We start from the raw sequence: 19,777 nt of genomic DNA, 5'->3' as shown, positions 1-19,777 counted from the left end.
CAAAGCACTGTTCCCAGTGCTCTCCTACTGGTACTGAGTGTTTAGTAATATAAAATATCAAGGCAATGAGATGGAAGATAAATCTTAAAGCCCAAACAGACAGTCACATAATTTAATTTTGGATTCAAGGCACATTTGAAATAATTTCCTACAAGGAGTGGAAAGGAAAACTCAGAGGACTTTCTGTTTTTGTGTTGGTAAAAACTTGCTAATGATAAACTATCCTTCATTTGAATGTTAACTGATAACTGAAAATAGGTATTAACTTACTATGATATTTAGTAGAATAAATGTGAAATGGGATGTGCATTTTCTTTCAGTATAAAGGGGGAAATACACATTTCAAATAAAGATGAAAATACACATTTCAAATAAAACATACTTTGTTTTGAAAACCAATTATAGATTATATTCTTTCAAAACGTATTTGAAGAGATTCTTAGCTAATAAGAGTATGAAAATACTTCAGAAAAATAAAAACTGTGGAGGAGCTCTGTTGCATAGAATACAAAATAATAATTATAACATTTTAAAGCTCAAATAGGAAAAGGAATGAAGAGAAGTTGAAAATAAGTGATTCATGTAGTCACTTTAATGTAGTCTATACATATGGGTATATAATATATAATCACCAACCATTAAATAAAGTGTTTTTTAAAAAAGTTTTGAATAGCTTTTTATTCTATTATTCATGTTTTCATAAAGTTACAAATCAAGAAAGAAATAACTTTTGGAACTGTTCTACAATTATTTATGAATAATTGGGAAGCCCCGTTTGCCTAATTATTGCTGATTCTCTACAAATAGACAATATGTATTACAATATCAATAATATTTTTAAAAAGGGTTTCTCATTTTTGGAATTTTTCATTGCTCCTTGATTTTCATTTCACCAACATTTTCTTTGACCTTGAGTAATTTGTTCTAATGTTAGTAGCCTTTCTCTTGGAGGCATTAATGTGGCGCATTTTTATATCATGCTGTATTTCATATTAAACAGTTATGCATTCTTTTATTTTACTTAAATTAAAACTTTACATAGTGATAATACTTTCTTAGACTCCACAGCCCCAGCCTATTTTTGATATGATTAGCAAGTATTGATTATCTTATAGCAATTATGCTTTTGTTATGCAATTCTGGAACCTCTCAACTGATAATATTTTACATCCATCAGAACTCAATAGTTGGTCCATGTTTTTCCAACATTATGGTTACCTTCAAAAAGGGAAATTGACTCTGACCCAGTCAAATGCAGATTACAGTTCAGTATTTAAGACCATAAAAGTCTACATAGGGAACAAAACTTCATCTACAAAGAGTTCCCAAAGGATCTTTCTCTACTGGTTCACAAGGCAACAGGATGGCAGATGAGACTTGGCATTAATAAATCAGATTAGTTCACATTAGGGCAGATACTTACAACTCCTTGCAACCATACTGATGTGTTCAGAATTGCCACTAACTACTAAAAAAAAAAGATGCAATTACTGTTGCAAAACAACTCTGAAGACATTAACCCAGCATGTGTCTGTAATAAAGTAGGGAAAGATAATGATAGGAATCAGTAAATGGCTTAAAATTAAAAACCATTGTGCTAATAGTGTTATGTCAGTCTATTGTGAATATGTGTACCTCTAAATCAGTGAAGTATGTCTTGCATCACACAAAGGCTATTTTTCCTCCACCAGGCACATGCTGTCCATGCACACACACACACACACAAACACACACAGGCTCATCTCCATTCATTCATTCATCCATTCATTGAAAAAGCTGCAATATTTTTCTTAACAATTTAAGTCAATGTTTGTTTAGCAGTTTTCATTAACCATTGATGTTCTCTCATACTGTCGTGTCCCACTCCTCCGCTGACGGCTGGGTCCGGGAAATCCGAATCAGGCTTGCCTCTGCAGCTCTGCCCAAAGTCCTAGCAAAGTCCTCAGAGCAGGCAGGAGACCAGTAAGTGACTTCAGCAAGATAAGTTTGACTTTTGCCTGACTCAGAGACTGCCAGAAAGTAGCTCCTTTATATAGGCCATGGGGTGTGGCTCCATGACTCAGCACTCATTAAGGCCTGCCCCTCCCTTCCCTCTGTTGCCTCCGCCTCTCCAATCTTCTGATGCGAGGGTCACTCCAATCAGCTGTTCTTGGGAGTAAACCCTCCTCAGGCTCACCTGCTGTGGATGAGGGGGAGGGGTCTAGCTGCTCCGTTTGCCTGGGCATGGAGTCAGGGCTGGGGCAGGGAGATGCTCCTTCTTCTGCAGTTTGTGGGGGCATGGAGCCAGGACTTGGGCCGGAAGGCATACATTCCTCAGTGTTGGGGAGCAGGTAAGAAGGCCCCGGCTGCTCTGAGGGCGGGCAAGACACAACACATACATTTACACTTTCTAACTTATCAGTTGACTAATTCTATTATACATAGCTTGAGGTTCTTGCAATTCTGCTATAAAAATATTGTTAATAAAATCTAATTATCTTAAATACCATTTACAGCAGACTATAGCTTTTATAGTCCTTAACTTTTTAGTGGAAAATAAATGAATGCTAGGTTATTGGTTAAGCACAAATCTATATATAATTGCACTTTGCCAATTTGTATTCAACAAAAGTACATATTTCTTGCCCTGGGATAAAATAGAAATCATTAAGCTGAAGCATGTACTTGGTTCAATATCTCAGACTTTTATTTTATTCACTGTTTTTATAAAATTGTAGCTTCCTGATTTTATGAAGCTCTTGCTGTTATTTTTTCTTATTCCTATCTTGTATCCTAGACAATATTTTACAAAGTAGGTTTGCTCACCACCTCAGCAGAGATGCAGACAGGAACTGTAGTTCAAGTTGTGATTTGCATGCCTCTTATGACATAACAACTTGTTGCTAGAATATCATTGCTATAGCCAACAGAGTTGAAGGAACTAAACGGAAGTTTTCTCAATTTTGTCCTAGTAGAAAATGCTTTGGATTTTTCTATTTTGGAAGTAGTAGGAGTGTAGTTATAAATATTAAATTCCTCAATGATTGTTCTGATTCGCCACTCTTTGGAAATCAGGGTCATGCAAGGAAACATGAATGGAATGATTTGGTCATACAGATAATGTGCACTTAACAACTTCCCTGTCCATTGACCATTCAAAGTTTCGACTGTGCTGAAAAAGAAGCTTTGCACCTATGACTACTGCAATATTCCAATAGTCATGTGATCACCATTTGTATGCTTCACAATCCGTGTCTGAGAAGCAGAGTTAGCAGAGAAGCTTGCAATAAAATTGCAAGTCGTTGTCATGTCATATTTTGCTTAACAACCACAGGCGATTCATATAACAACCATGACGGGTGTAAGATTATAAATCCATCATGTGATTTGCAGATAATGACTGTCTTAGTTAGTGGAATTGCTAGTCCCAATTTGGTTGTTAAGCAAGGACTACCATAAAGGTTTTATGCTAATGGAAGGATGTAAGGTTTGAGAACAAAGTACTCACACACTTCTATGGTTCTAAAAGTCTAAAATGATACAAATGATACAAAGTAGCACAGCATGTAAGGCAAATACTCAGATTTCTTATAAGAAGTACCAAAAGCTGGAATATTAATTGTAATTTATGGCAGGAGATTGTATAGAGTTTCAATATTGAAGCAGTTTCAATATTAAAGCAGTTTCAATAGGCTATAAAAACAACTAATGAGATTAATATCAATCAAATATAATTGTTTAATTAATTAAAGATACACTTTTCATTAGGAAAGCTACTGAGCTTTTCTTTTACCAGCTTCCATAATACTTTCATTTCAGAAAAGCAGAAAACAGGACAGAACAAAATCTCATTGTCTATTCCTGCATTTCTGCATTTTGGATGTTGGGGACTCTGCAGCTGAAATAGTCTCCCTCGGTCAGTCTGTGATCTCTCACATTAGTGTCATTTTTATGCACTCTTAATAGGAGGGCAGTCAGACTTACCATATTTTTCGGAGTATAAGACGTACCTTAGTTTTTGGGGAGGAAAATAAGAAAAAAGCTGATTGGCAGGTAGATTGGCCTCCTGGAATACCCCCAATCAGCTGTTCCCAGAGGTGAATTTTAGCAACAGGTTCCTTGGTTGTGAAGTCTGAGCCTTGCTTTTTTTTTGCTTTTTTTTCCTGCCTCTGAAATTCCATTTCAGAAAAAACTTTTTTCTGTCTCTGAAAGCCTCCAAAACAGAACTTCAGAAAAAAAGCCTCTGAAGCTCCATTTGGGGCTTCTTTCCTAAGCACCTTGGAGCTCCATTTGGGGCTCTGTTTCTGATGCTTTTTTCAGCCTCTGAAACCTCCGTTTGAGAAGCTGGGCAGCACTACATTTGGAGTATAAGACGCACCCAGATTTTCACCCTCTTTTTTGGGGGAAAAAGGTGCATCTGATACCCTAAAAAATACAGCTAAATGCATTCCTATATGGGCAAAACTGCATTTTCCACAACTATAGAAACCACAACTTTCTATTGTGATGACAAAATCCAAACAATTAGGATACTGTGATAATTCAATTTGAGACATTCAAATCTGTGTGAGAAAAAGTTAATGAAAATCCCAGTGCTCTTTCCTCCAACATTTTTGCATCCAATTTTCCCAATCAAAAGAAGTGAGAAATTATCTATCCCACTTTGATAATTTTGTTCCATTCTTTATTTATGATAGGATTGGTGCAATATGTTGGTTGTTAAGCAAGGTCTACCTTACGCTAATGGAAAGATGTAAGGTTTGAGAACAAAGTACTCACATACTTCTATGGTTCTAAAAGTCTAAAATGATTCAAAGTATCATTTGTAAATTATTCTACTGAACTCTTAAGAAACTTATTTAAGATAAGAATAGTAAAACTTTACTAGAATAACGTAAGTGTCCTTTACTAGTTCTAGTTCTTCTAGGGAATTTAGGTTTTTTATATACTGTATACTTCCATTTTTTTAATCAATGCTTCCTGCAAAAAATGTGAACCAGGGATGCAAAACATTTTGACTTCCAAATATTCTTATCCTAAAATCCCACTTTGAGAATTTAAAGTAAAAGTAGAGTAAAATGTGTATTTTTAAAAGATTAATTTCAAGTTCAAATCAAATCCCAGTATTTGTTTCAAAAGTTGGAACAAAACCATCCTTTCAAATAGCACCAGTTTGACTAATCCAACTGTTTAAAGTACAGTGATTGGACTGTTGCTTTTTAGCCTGTGATTGGTTTGATTTTTTTAAAAAATGTTTTATTTCAGCCAGCATAGCAGTGGGAATCATATATGCCCTAGCACTATTCATTTGTAGTGAATGGGGGTGATTCAGAAGTAGAGTGTTGAATAGACTAAATAGAAGACAGCTTATAAATGGGTTTTTGGTAATGTACTTGATAAGTTATTTCTTTTAAATAATAATTGTAAAATGCTAATTAAAAAGAAGATCACATATTTGATGGTTATTTAGATACTGTGCTGTATTTTATCCTTGAGGCATGTTGTGTGTGCACATTGCTAATTCTAATTCTGTTGAGGTTGCATAAATCTAATTACCAGAGAGCAGTGTTTGAGTACTGTTTGCATGTTCCCATGTCTTACTAATGCTGAGCAGGATGCATTTCCATCCTGATATGGAATTTATAAGCCCTATATGCCCTCTGAGTTGAGCTTCAGGAGTGCCTTTAGAAATGCCAAAACTGAAGATTCAGTATTGCTTTGGGTTTGGAAATGTTCCTATCTTATAGTGCACTACACTTTTATTTTATTAAACTTCTCATGACTTGCTCTAGATAGGTACGAGATTGGTGCTTTTGTCCTGTGAATGTTGCAAAATATGATTTTCTCTTATAATGTGTCATAAATTTCCATTATTAAAGCAACAGTTAGAGTTAGTACCACTGTATCATAAGACAATCTTACCTGTAATAAAGACTAGAGTTGAATTTCTGGCTTGCTTCTTTTGCTTGTTGGTTTGTATACCTCCCGCTGCTAAAACGTTATAATTGATAAGCTTTTGGTGACTGATCAGATTATTTTCTCTTTAAGTTAATATGTTGAATGAAGGTTTATTTGGATTCCTTTAAGGAACTGAACATTGAAGTTGTCAAGGAAAACTTTTATTTTAATGGATAAAGGTCAGAGGGGTTGCAAGTAATTCATCTCCTTCCACCTAAGAATGATATTTTTTTTTAGTTCATCAAGAATCTATCAGTGGAAATTTAAGCTGTGCTACTAGGTATAATAACTTGTACATGTTCTCAGAAGTGATTCAGCAGGACAGAAAGAGAGAGAAATTGGTAATTATGTCTCATTCATGTTTAATTATGAATTAATATTGTCCTACTAAGCAGGATTCAGATACCGTATATACTCGAGTATAAGCCGAGTTTTTCGGCACGTTTTTTGTGCTGAAAAACGCCCCCTCGGCTTATACTCGAGTCTACCCTTGCAGAGCCGACCCAGGGAGAGGGTTTTTTGCCCTCGGGAACAGCTGGGCCGGCAGGACGAGCCCAAATGCTGCCGGCATGCTTTGCCAGCTCGGCCGGCTCGTTTTGGGCGGCTGGCCTCGGCGTTTTCTTCCGCCGCTTTTGATGGCGGCGGCGGTGGTCGGCGGAGGGGCGGAGGGGCGGAGGCGTTGTCACTCGCCTCCTCTTACTCGTCCTCCTCTCGCCTCGGAGGGGCGGAGGGGCGGAGGCGTTGTCACCCTCGCCCTCCTCTCCAGCCGAAATTGAGTGCGGCGGCAGTGGGGTGGGTGGGTGGGGAGGCCGCCGTGAAGTGCCGGCTGGGGAGCCCGGAGCCAATCCCGGGCTCCCCAGCCGGCACTTCACGGCGGCCTCCCCTGCCGCTTCGCACTCAATTTCGGCTTTTCGGAGAGGAGGGCGAGGGTGACAAACAAATAGAGTTCTTCTCGCCCCTTGGCGTTTGTCACCCTCGCCCTCCTCTCCGGCCGAAATTGAGTGCGGCGGCAGTGGGGTGGGGAGGCCGCCGTGAAGTGCCGGCTGGGGAGCCCGGAGCCAATCCCGGGCTCCCCAGCCGGCACTTCACGGCGGCCTCCCCTGCCGCCGCACTCAATTTCGCCGGAGAGGAGGGCGAGGTGACAACGCCAAGGGCAGAAGAACTCTCTTTATTTGTTTGTCACTCTCGCCTCGGAGGGGCGGAGGCGTTGTCACCCTCGCCCTCCTCTCCAGCGAAATTGAGTGCGGCGGCAGTGGGGTGGGTGGGTGGGGAGGCCGCCGTGACGTGCCGGCTGGGGGAGGCCGGGAGCCAATCCCGGGCTCCCCCAGCCGGCACTTCACGGCGGCCTCCCCTGCCGCTTCGCACTCAATTTCGGCTTTTCGGAGAGGAGGGCGAGAGTGACAAACAAATAGAGTCCTTCTCGCCTTGGCGTTGTCACCCTCGCCCTCCTCTCCGGCGAAATTGAGTGCGGCGGCAGTGGGGTGGGGAGGCCGCCGTGAAGTGCCGGCTGGGGAGCCCGGATTGGCTCCTGGCCCCCAGCCGGCACTTCACGGCGGCCTCCCCTGCCGCCGCACTCAATTTCGCCGGAGAGGAGGGCGAGGTGACAACGCCTCCGCCCCCACCGCGGGCAAGAGGAGGACGAGTGAGAGGCGAAATGTCAACGCCTCCGCCGACCACCGCCGCCGCCGCCATCAAAAGCGGCGGAAGAAAACGCCGAGGCCAGCCGCCGCCCAAAACGAGCCGGCCGAGCTGGCAAAGCATGCCGGCACTTCAATCCCGGCTCCCCAGCCGGCACTTCACGGCGGCCTCCCCACCCACCCACCCACCCCCACTGCCGCCGCACTCAATTTCGCCGGAGAGGAGGGCGAGGGTGACAACGCCAAGGGCAGAAGAACTCTCTTTATTTGTTTGTCACTCGCCTCCTCTTACTCGTCCTCCTCTCGCCTCGGAGGGGCGGAGGGGCGTTGTCACGAATACATCCCAATAAAATGCAAAGGTTTCAAAGCATGTTTTGGAAAAGCAGCGAGGATGGGGAGAATGCTGCCTTGAATGTGAAAGAAACGTGGAAAACTCCAACTACAGTATAAAAAAAACATTTGCACTCAGTACTTTTTATTTTATTTTATTTTTGCCAAGTTTTCCCCAGGGTTTTTCCCTATGGAAATTGGGGAGGTGGGGAGAAAGAGGTGAAAAGAAAAGCCTCTTGGAAAGCGGAGAAATACGGCAAGAACAAACAATTTCTCCCCGAGAGGGGGCAGGAGGAGGAGGAGGAGGAGAGATGGGGGCATTGCAAGCTAGGGTGGGAAGAAGGAGGAGGAAGAAGAAGGGAGGCAAAAGAAACCGACCCTCGCGCAGATCAGCAAATTAGCTTTCCTTCTCCAAACCAATTTTTTAAAAACCCGTTCTACCCAGAGCAAATGGCAAATAAGCAGCCCGTTTTGAGTCTGATTATTGTTTCATGGTGGTTGCCCTCTCTGATCTCCTTGTACATGACAAGGCACCTCTAACCCAGCGCTTTGTGTTTGTTATTGGTAATTCTCCTCTCCTTCTTCCATTGGAGTCCTCTCCTTCCTTTCCGAACGGGCGGGCGATTTACCTTCTCTGCCTCTTTTATTTTCCTGGAGGTGGAGGTGTATTCCTAAGGATGCCTTCAGTGCTGGGGAAGGAGCCGATCCATGGAGGGAGGGGGCGACGCTGCCGAGAAGCCGCTGCTTACAGAGAGCGAAAGAGCCAGGAGACCTTGGCATAGGTGGGCGGCTGGTGTAAGGCAGGGCAGAACCTTCGACCCGCAAGGATCCCGGGAGGTGGGGGACGAAAGAGAGGCAGAGAAGGAGGAGGAGGAAGGAAAAGAAAAGAAAAGGGGGAGTGAAAATAAGAGCAGTCCGAGCAATAAATAAATATTGCTGGGCTGCTTTCCAAAAATCCTCAGCACGGAACTAAAAGTTGCAAGTGTTTTGTGAGTTCAAACAGTCCCTTCCAGACTAACACGTTTCATTAAAAGATACAAAGTTTGGTAAACTGAAGCTCGCTCTGTCCAATGCAAAAAAATCATCATCATCATATAATAATAATAATAATAATAATGATAATAATAATAATAATAATAATAATAATGATGATGATAATGATAATAATGATAATGATAATAATAATAATAATAATAATGATGATGATGATGATAATGATAATGATAATGATAATAATAATAATAATAATAATAATAATAATGATGATGATAATGATAATAATGATAATGATAATAATAATAATAATAATAATGATGATGATGATAATAATGATAATAATGATAATGATAATAATAATAATAATAATAATAATAATAATGATGATGATGATGATAATGATAATGATAATAATAATAATAATAATAATAATAATAATAATAATAATAATAATAATAATAATATTCAGCCGTGCTTCGCTTTGATGGCAGCCTGACGTAAAATGGGGGGCAGGGGGATACATACACGGTTAGGGAAAAATAACAAAACAATGTTTTGGGCTCAATTGCAGTCTTAAATTGAGGACTACCGGTACTTGCAATTTGAACCTTATTGGACACTTCATTCCTGGAGGGTTTTTAAAGAACAGACTGGACAATCCTTTGTCTGAAACAGTATAGGATCTCTTGCTTGAGGAGTGGGGACTGGACTAGAAGATCACTGTTAGTTTGGGATATGTTCAGAGCCCACACATCTGATGACATAAAAAAATTGGCAAAGTCATCTCAAGTCACTTTGGCCGTTATTCCAGGTGGGCTTACATCTGTATTGCAGCCCCTAGATGTCAGTTTAAATAAACCTTTCAAGGACCATGTGCGAAGGATGTGGCATGAATGGATGACATCTGGTCAAGCTCGTCTGACAAAAGTTGGAAATCTGAGAAAGCCAGACATAGAACTAATAGCACAGTGGGTTCGTGATGCATGGGAAGATATTCCAGAGGACATGGTGCAACGTGCCTTCAAGAAATGTGGCATTAGTAATGCTATGGATGGCAGTGAAGACAGCGCATTGTATGAGAGTGACAGCAGTGATGATGACGACTGTGAACTCAGTGATGACGACAACGTATATGCGGATAACATCACAGAAGCTGAAGTAGCTGAAGCTCTGTTTGGACAAACAGATGATGAGGAGGAGAACTCCAGTTTTGAGGGATTTTAGCTCTCGTTAGCTTGGTTGCTGTTACTTTTAAAGATACTGTATTTTTGATACCATATTCTTTTTGGGGACCCCCTTTTGCACTTTTATTGTTTTTCGTTCAAATAAATATTCATGTTATTTTACTTGGCTCTATCTTTATTTTTTACATTGACCAGTAGCTGCCTCATTTCCCACCCTCGGCTTATACTCGAGTCAATAGTTTTTCCCAGTTTTTGTGGTAAAATTAGGTACCTCGGCTTATATTCGGATCGGCTTATACTCGAGTATATACGGTAAGTGCTATTGCTAATTACATAGCAATAGTACTTAGACTTATATACCGCTTCCTAGTGCTTTACAGCCCTAAGTGGTTTACAGAGTCAGCCTATTGCCCCCAACAACCTGGGTCCTCACTTTACCAACCTCTGAAGGATGGAAGGCTGAGTCAGCCTTTGAGCTGGTCAGGATCAAACTGGCAGTGGCAAAGGTTAGCCTGTAATAGTGCATTCTAACTACCAGACCACTATGGCTCATATCTTAAATATCTTTTGTAGTTTAGAACTACAAAACAAATATGTCTGGATATTTGAATCACTTTTTAGATTCTTTATTAGATAATTATATTCCCATTTAATTTTTCTGCATGACAAGTATTACAGGTTTCTAAATCGACATTTAATTTAATTTATTGGTATTTAATTTGGTAATTCTGCTACTGGATATAGTAACTCTTACATGTCCTCTGCTCTTATATTAGCATTTAACTTTGTAACTCTGCTTCCGGGTATTGTAACTCTCATATGTCCAATTTTATAGTGAAACAAGTGATTCAGTAAAAGATAATGTGGTTACTGTTATATTACAGCAATTATACACCAACCAGAATTGTTCCCAACTTGATCTTTTTTTAGTATCTTAGTCCTTAATTGATAGAATAATAAATATAATATTGGTTCTATACCAGTATGACCATAACCTAGTAATAGTCAATTATTATAAGAAATGCTTAGTTTCCCCAAAATGATACTTGAGTGCATCATCATAAAATGATACGCTTTTTATAAAATAGATGCAATAAGATTTGGAAGGCTATTTTAATAAAAGGATGAGGAGGTGATAAGCCACCTGAGAAAGCCAAAGAAAATCATCAAAACCATTAAAAAGCGAAAGTTAGAATATTTTGGACATGTGATGCGACACCTGGAAAAATATGGCATACTTCACTTAATCCTCCAAGGAAAGATTGAAGGCAAACGAAGTCCAGGCAGAAGAAGAACATCAGGGCTTCAAAATCTAAGGGACTGGTTCGGACAAAACTCAGCAGCACTTTTTTGTGCAGTTGCTGATAAAAAAAGGATCGCCAACATGATCGCTGACATATTTCTTTTTATACTTTTCCACTACTGCTTCTTTCTGTAATGGCATTTCATTTCACCACTCTCTGCAAAAACTGGGTTTTCATTTAAAAACCAAACTCTCCTTGGTAATGTCTCTACTTTATGAACCTTAGTTGAATTCATAGAGATATGTTCTTGAAAAAGATCTGTCTTTCAGAAAAATTAGAATACTCTCTTGAACTGCCACTGCATCAGCAAATTCTAAATTGTCCATAAAACTAAAAGAAACCTTTTGTAATTTTACACCTTATGTAATTTTAATATTTTTCTCAGAAGTTCAGACTATTTGTGAAGAGATAACTCCACTCCATTTGCCTGAGTCTCTTCCAAATGCTTTCTTGTTTAAGGATTGTCTCATTCCTCTTTGCTTACATAATCGGCTTTGCCTGTTCCCCTCAAGGCCCTCACATTGCTTTCTACAAACACTTATTTGCTTTCACTATATTTCATTTGTAGTGTATTTTTACCTTATTTGTTAATAAAACATCAGGTAACATCAGGTTTAAACCAAGCACAAAAAAAGATAATTTACAGGTACATAGATATTTTCCTAGGTACACAAAAGATTGAAAATAATCAGCAACTCAGTTAAGCAAGCATCTGAGCCAGGGGTGAAAATGTCCCGGTTCGGATCGGATCTCCCGATCCGGTAGCAATGGCAGTGGGTGGTTCAGAGAACCAGTAGCAAAAAACCCTCCCCCCCCCATGCCCAGCTGAGCTGCATGATTATCAGAGGGTTGGGGTTTTTTTTACTTTTAAAAGCATTTTTTCTTCGGCCGAAAAAATTCTTTTAAAAGTAAAAAGAAAAAGCCTTTGATAATTGTGCGGTTCAGCTGGGATCATCAGAGGCTTTTAAAACCTCTTCAGCTGAAGAGGTTGTAGAAAAAAATCCTTTTAAAAGGCTCCTCTGATGATCCCAGCTGAGTTGCTTGATTGTCAGAGGCTTTTTTTTCTTTTAAAGGCAAAAAAAAATGCTTTTAAAAGAAAAGAAAAGCCTCTGACGATCAGGCAACTCAGCTGGGATCGTCAGAGGAGCCTTTTAAAAGCATTTTTTTCTACCACTTCTTCGGTTGAAGAGGTTGTAGAAAAAATGCTTTTAAAAGTTAAAAAAAAAAAGTTGGCCATGCCCACCCAGTCACATTACCCCCCCCAAGCCACGCCCACAGAACCAGTAGTAACAAATTTTACATTTCTGTAAAAATCATTTTACTGATCTGAGCTAACATAAAATAAAGGATATTAAAATATCACTTGAGGTTAAAAAAACTGCATTGGATCACTAGTCAGGAACTTATAGCCTTTGTTGCAACTCATCTAAACATATTTTCCTATAATGTAGTATCTTCCAAATGTGCTGACATTTGGGACTGGCACATTCAACTTATCAGAAGCATATGCTGTTGGGAAAAGATTGCTTAAAGATAGCAGTAACTGTACAGTATATAATGGTCCAGTGCAAATCCAGACTGTTCAACATATGGAACCAATGAAATTTAGCAGCAACACAGCAACTTATATCTGAGCACTTTATTGTTTTTTATATACTCAGAATACTGCAATGGGTTCACAACAACAGGCATTTGGGTTAATAATTGGATTTCAAACAGCAAATAAAAGTCAGAAGTGGAGATGTTTCTGATATATTCTGGCCACGACAATTCTACAGTAACAGCAGTTATTGCTTTGCACGTCTGTTGGTTCTGCAGAAATATAATTTGTTCCCTTTCAGTTTGCACATTTCATTTTATAAATGTTAGGGATTATAAATAGAGCCTTAATTCGTTTCAAAGTCAAGAAGATAGCCTTCATAGTAAATAAGTGTTTCTTTGAATTAAACATGCACCTGGGTTTATAAATGAATTTGGATGAGAAATCTGATACATTTTTTTACTACCACAGCTGGATTGTATTTATTGTCATTTATTTGTTTCAGTAGACAGTTAATGCAATATTCATTCTCAACAAGTCCACTGATGGCAATTCTGTAATCACATTGGACATATTAATTGTGTAAATACCACTTTTTAAATGTTAAACTTCTAAATTGCATTCTAACTCATGAAAGCATCTCTTTTCTTCCTGATCCACTCAGTGTTTACAGTGGCTAACTTCCTTATCAGTTATCTAAGAATTGATATAGCACAAATGCCATCATGAATCCTTGATTTATTTCTTGAAAAAAAATCTTATACATTCTTTAAATTCTAGCAATACCCTCTCTAATAACAGTTCTTATCAGATTTAATACTGTATTCCATTAAGAACTAGAAGAATACAAAGGTTTTGACTGCCTATAGCTGCTATTGGCATAAAACATAGCAACAATGTATGTTCAATTCAGGAATAGTATCAAAGCCAGTGACTGAAATTTATCGGAACAAGATTGAAATGATTCTTTAGAATGCAGTTTCCCCACTTCTGTTTGTTTGTTTGCTTTTCCCTGCTTTGATAAACCTTTTACAAATTGGATTTAATCAGAATTTTAGTCTGATCATAAAACTTAGTTCACAACAGCTAAGTGCAGGTTGCTACAAGATTTCACAGGGACAGTTAGACTATCCCAGGATATCATGCAGTACTAAACCACAGCTAGGCATTATATCACATTTAGCAAGACAATCTATTTTTATGCTTGCATTGATTTTCTGTTGTCACGTCATTTGCCTGCCTACTCTATTAACAGTAGAAAAATCAGAATAAATTTAATAAATAAAGGAGTATCAGTAGTTTTTTTTTTCTCTGTTGCTTGAAGAAACCATGTACTATTAAAAGAGCATAAGTATATTCTAAAGCCAAAAGTGGTGGTAACATTGAGAAGATAAGAAAAAATATTTCTGGGTAATAATACCCAGAAATGTTATCCATTATTGCAGATGTACATGGGGACTGATTCACCACGTAACCAAGCCTATTGCTTATATGATCAGTTGGGCCAATTTATATCTATCTAATAAATTGTGAATAATGTAATGTCAAATACATGATTTAATATCTGCAGTCACCAAATGATAATTTCTCATAGTTCCTATACTTGGTTTCAATCTGCAAGGCTAGTTGAACAGTACTAAACTATCCAGCCTACTGATTAGTAATTTTCATCTAATAATTGAGGGAGCACTTTTTAACTGTAGCTAGGACCATAGTTAAAAAATAGGTTATATTTTGGCTTTACTAAATTTGCAAAAGTGAACTAATGCTGGCGACCAGAAATTTCCAATTAGAAAAAGTAATTTGAAAGGGATAGTCAATAAAAATTACAGAAGCACACAAAGTCAACCATTATAAAACCAATGAATAAGAAGAAAAACAAACAATGGAATACTGGATATTTACATTATATAGCAGTAACTTCACCCACATATAATTAACATTTAAAGCAAATTTACTTTAAAACTAACCTAAATTCTATATTTAATTTTAAACCTTTTATCCGGGGTGAAATACTACTGGTTCGTAGTGGTTCAAGCGAACCAGTAGTGGTGGCGGTGGGTGGTTTGGAAAACCGGTAGCGGCAGCAGCACGAGGCTCCGCCCGCCTGCCTGAGCGTCATTACTTCCTAGTTTTAACCAGGAAGTAACCTGTTTAGAGGGTCCAAAATCCTATGGGACGCACTTCCAAACTGATAGGGAAGGTAAGTAGATTTCACACCTGCTTTTATCCATTTGAATTATATAAATTATACCAAATTTCCAGCAAGAAAGCACTTTGGCATTAACTTTAAAGGAAATGAGGAGAGAGTAAAAAAAAAAAGCATGCTTGTCTATGTCACACAGGTATGCATTAAACAAACTGTAATTGCTTACTGACTTTTTGCATTTTATTAAACAGTCTTTCATCAGCAATATCAGCATTTCAATATTCATAGTCAATAACAGTGGAGGAAGGCATATTTTCTTTGTATATTATTAGCCATATTTTCTTATCATAAGAACGGATTGGTTAGAAAGGTGAAGCAGGAGGAAATTCAAACTTGTTCAATTGCCCATGTCCATGGTAGCACTGCAGGAACATGGAGAGGAAACATCATCTCACTAGATTGATTGATCAACATCTCCTTGAGGAAGAGCCAAGAACTGCATGGCCTTAGTTTTAGAACAAATTACATATTTTGAGTATCCTCTGGTACTTCATATCCCAACAAGAAGTGACCAAGAAATTAAAGGAATGTGATGCTTTATTTCTTTGGATTTTTCTGTATTTGCATTTCTCTCTAGCACTTCTGGGCTTCATTCTACCTGCTAACATGATGTCGTCTTATACTATAACTGAAGATGTTACTGAAGTGTTTCCAACATTATGATTTTCAACCCAAATGATTTCTTAAAGAGAGAGCATTTAAAAGGTCATCAGATAATTATAAGTGACTCTGTAAATGCATAAGTTCCGCTTATAATCTCATTTGACTAAGGAAGTTTTGCACTAAATAAAACTTCACAACATTGCAAGCCTTCCTAATTGTTTTTCTATTGACTCATTCTCTATGCATTTCTTCTTTCCTTTTTTCCCCCAGGTGTGCCAATGCTGTTTGTAATCCTCTGGGGAATTGTCAAGTACCTTTATGAAGATGAGGGGTTGGTTCAGTTCTGATTCTTAACTAATTCATGTGAAGGTTGTGTTTTGTGGAAGGGAGTGAAGTTGTACATTTTTCTTGGTTATAATTGCTTTGGCAATGGCTACTGTATTGACATCTTGTGCATTTGCTCCACTTGTCATTTGATTAGTTTAAAAGCTTCTCGTTACATTTTATTCAAACAAATAAGCACAAGCTTTTGCTGTTCAGCAACTTCTGCATGCCTAAATATACATCTGGCTGGAAAAGTACACTGTTTTATGTATCCTGCCCTTCGTCATGACTCATTATCACACTTGGACAGCCTGTCTTTAAACTTGTCTCTCTAGAGGCAGCCAATATGCCTGGCTTATTTAATAAAACTTTCTGATGATGACATTAATCTCTGTGATGGAAAAAAATGCACATTTTGAGGATCAAGAATTGTGATTTTGTTGAAACAACACTAATCAGAGATCAAACACTAGTGATAGGCTACTCTAGTCTATTGTCTAGTTATTTTTTTCCACAGAAAAGAGATAAAATTTGTCACAAAAACAACATTTAGCTGATTTTAAATGGAAATCCATGATCCATGAGGATTGGGCTATCCATAGCTTCTGGTCATTGATTCTGGTTTCAAGATACAACACAGTATTTATTGTTCTACTTTAATTGAAGGAGACAACCACAAAGAAATACTATTGCACATATGCCTTATTAGTGAGTTTCCAATGGATTTATGCTTTTTGGTAAAACAATTATATAACACGTTTCAGCCCTCATAAAGACCCCATGCAAGTAGTCCTTTCTTACAATCATTTGTTGAGTAACTGTTCAAAGTTAAAGCGGCACTGAAAAAGTGACTTATGACCATTGCAGCATCTCCATGGTCATGTGATCAAAATTTGGATGCTTGGCAACTGCTTCACTGCAGTGTCCTGGGTTCATGTGATTACCTTTTACAACCTTCTGACAAGCAAAGACTATGGGGAAGCCAGATTTACTTAACAACCATGTTACTAACTTAACAACTGCAGTGATTCATTTAACAACTGTGACAAGCAAGTTCATAAAATGGGGCAAAACTCACTTAACAACCGTGTCGCTTAGCAACAGAAATGGGCTCAAATTGTGGTCATAAATCAAGGACTACCTTCACAACAACACAAATCTGGTTAATAAAACCACCATTTAAAAAGCATCCTTACTGGTAGTTGGTTTTTTTTAAATACTGGTTAAAAATCATTAAACCCTGGTGAAAAAAATAGTATAACCGTAACTTTCTGTCCTCCTACCCACCAAAACTCCAGAGTTTCAGATAGATTGTTCTGAGCTTCATTTTTCGTACTTGCACTCTCTCGTACTTATTTGTATGTATTGCTTTGATTTGTATGCTGCAAAATCCACATATACTCACAATGGTTTACATACTTCAACCATTCAAGAATAGTCTACAGTGCTTCACTTTCCCCATGATGATAAATCTCCAGTGACAGGTCTAATGCAAATGGAGACCCTTTGCAGGATATCTTTCCAGTTACCTGATTCTAAACTTATCAGGGCTATCTCGACATTGAATTGGCTTTGGAAATATTTGTTTGTTTAGTATATGGCAGACTTTGGAAATAAATACAAAGCCAGTGGGTGTGAAATAGATGGGGAGTAATAATGATTCCAAAAGTGGACACTGAAACATTCTCACTTCTGCATTTTGTTCCAAGTTTATTTTTATTCCCCAGTTTGTTTATTGACCATCACTGTTTCTGCCTTGTCTAGATTAAATCTCAAATCTCATAGCCCCTGATCAATTTATTCCTACAATCATACTAGTGAATTGTCACCGTGGAAACGGAACTTGTAAACCTTTAATCTGATTTTGTAGCGTCTTTAGTCTGATAAAGCATGTTTACTCACATCTTTAGTAATAAGCCATGCTTCCTGTGGATTGCAAAAAGCTTCAACAGCAGATTGTTATTATTATAAAGTATTGTCCCGCAGAAATAGGTGCTAGTCTCAACAGGGGACTGATTTTGTTTTTTTCTTTCATTTGACTTAGTAAAACTTATTTATAAAAAATATACAAAGTTTTTTTTAGCTGCGGGTATCCATTTGATGAAGCAAGCATGCTATACCTACACAATAACTATATTTTTGTGCCCTTGCTTTATCAATTATGACTAGAATGAATTTGGGGGGAAGTTCAGGATGAGTATGTTTTTTTATATGTATTATATTTTGCACTTATTTAGCTGTCATTTACTCACCAGTTATAAATGATTTTAATACACCTGTTCCGTGACAAATTTGATCAAACATAAAATTGATAACAAGGCACAACCTGAACTTATGCATTGTCCCATAGCAGCAAGTAAACAGATCATCATCAATGAATGTCCAGTTAGTTAGGTTACTTAATGTTTTTATTGCAAATACAAGAGTAATAGTAAATGTAATATTAAAGGTAGACTGATAAAACAAACTCTTTATATATCTTCAATTGATTTAGACCCTAGAGATAACAGTTGTGTATCCCAAAGTTAGTTTTGGCATAGTCCAGTCCTAGAAGCATGTTCTACATAGAGGTTCATGGCATTGATTTAGAGAATATATACATTTCCCCCTTAATCACTTTTTTGTTTTGAGAAAATATAAAGGTATCTCCCCTGGCATATGTGCCAAGAAAATACCTGTTGATAAAGAGTGTACCTGAAAAGATAAAGGAAATATATCTTACCTTGCCAATGTAAATTCTCTACACCAAATGATTTGCTTTTGATTGAGAAATTAAGATATTAACCCATAAACTATTGGTTAAAAAATATGCACACTCATTAAGTGAAGAATAAATACACATAGTATCTTCACCTTTGTTTTGCAATTCCACTGCATCTTATTGTCCTGCTTTGATGGCTACTTGCACTGCTTGCACCAAAAAGAATCACATTCCTGTTTTTATTCAGCAATATCAACTTGATATACTGGAACTAGATACAATAGAAATAGTTTCTACAAACTTATTTCACACATGAGGAGAACATTTAATGAATCTAGAGCGTCACAGATTCTGTACCTTATTATTCACTTAGTTGGAGCCCACTGGAAATGATTATGGTGAAGTGAAACCTGAATTGTTACTCTGGTCACCTTTCACCACAGTGTATTCATTCATTTTATTGAACAGTGTGTAGAGCAAATTCCTAATATTGTGTTTTGACACTGGCCAAGTGATATGTATCGGTTGAATATTGTTTATTTCCCTTTTGTGCTTGATGCTTTAATTGTTCTCTCTAATCAGAATTTTTCCTTCTTGTGCCAACATTTCTATGCAATGTAGCTTCAGGTTTTATGTAGCTGAAAATTAATGCAACGATTTTAGCAGTATTGTTGTGACCTGCTAATATGCATGTTCTCATCTGATGCCTGATGGGTTTGCAGGAATGTTTATAAAAGCAATATGTGCAGTGTCATATCTGCAAAAACTGAAATATTTTGGGACATAGGAAGCAGTATAGAAATCTCATAACGTATAGTCTCAAAACTCTTAAATTTATGCATTAGCACAACTATATGCTATGGATACTACTGGACTAGTCAATATCCATACAGAAGTTTAACTTATTATTACAATTTACTAGATCCGTCAAAAGTTTAATCTTAACCCATTTAAAAATAGTTCTGTAGTAGACATTGGTTTACTTTTTATTTTACTGTGTGAATTTTTTTCT

At 37.8% G+C, this 19,777-nt stretch overlaps 1 protein-coding gene across 1 annotated transcript in view; it reads left to right on the top strand.

Annotated features, from left to right (window-relative positions):
• GLP1R (glucagon like peptide 1 receptor) overlaps window positions 1-19,777 on the top strand; it is a 135,271-nt gene that overhangs the window by 94,456 nt on the left and 21,038 nt on the right. The window contains exon 10 of the mRNA XM_058163799.1: window positions 16,011-16,071. Coding sequence (XP_058019782.1) covers window positions 16,011-16,071 — 61 coding nt within the window. The remainder of the gene's footprint in view (window positions 1-16,010; window positions 16,072-19,777) is intronic.

Source organism: Ahaetulla prasina, chromosome 1 (assembly GCF_028640845.1).
Source record: "Ahaetulla prasina isolate Xishuangbanna chromosome 1, ASM2864084v1, whole genome shotgun sequence".
Classification (NCBI taxonomy): Eukaryota; Metazoa; Chordata; class Lepidosauria; order Squamata; family Colubridae; genus Ahaetulla; species Ahaetulla prasina.
This window is presented reverse-complemented; position numbering and strand designations above follow the sequence as displayed.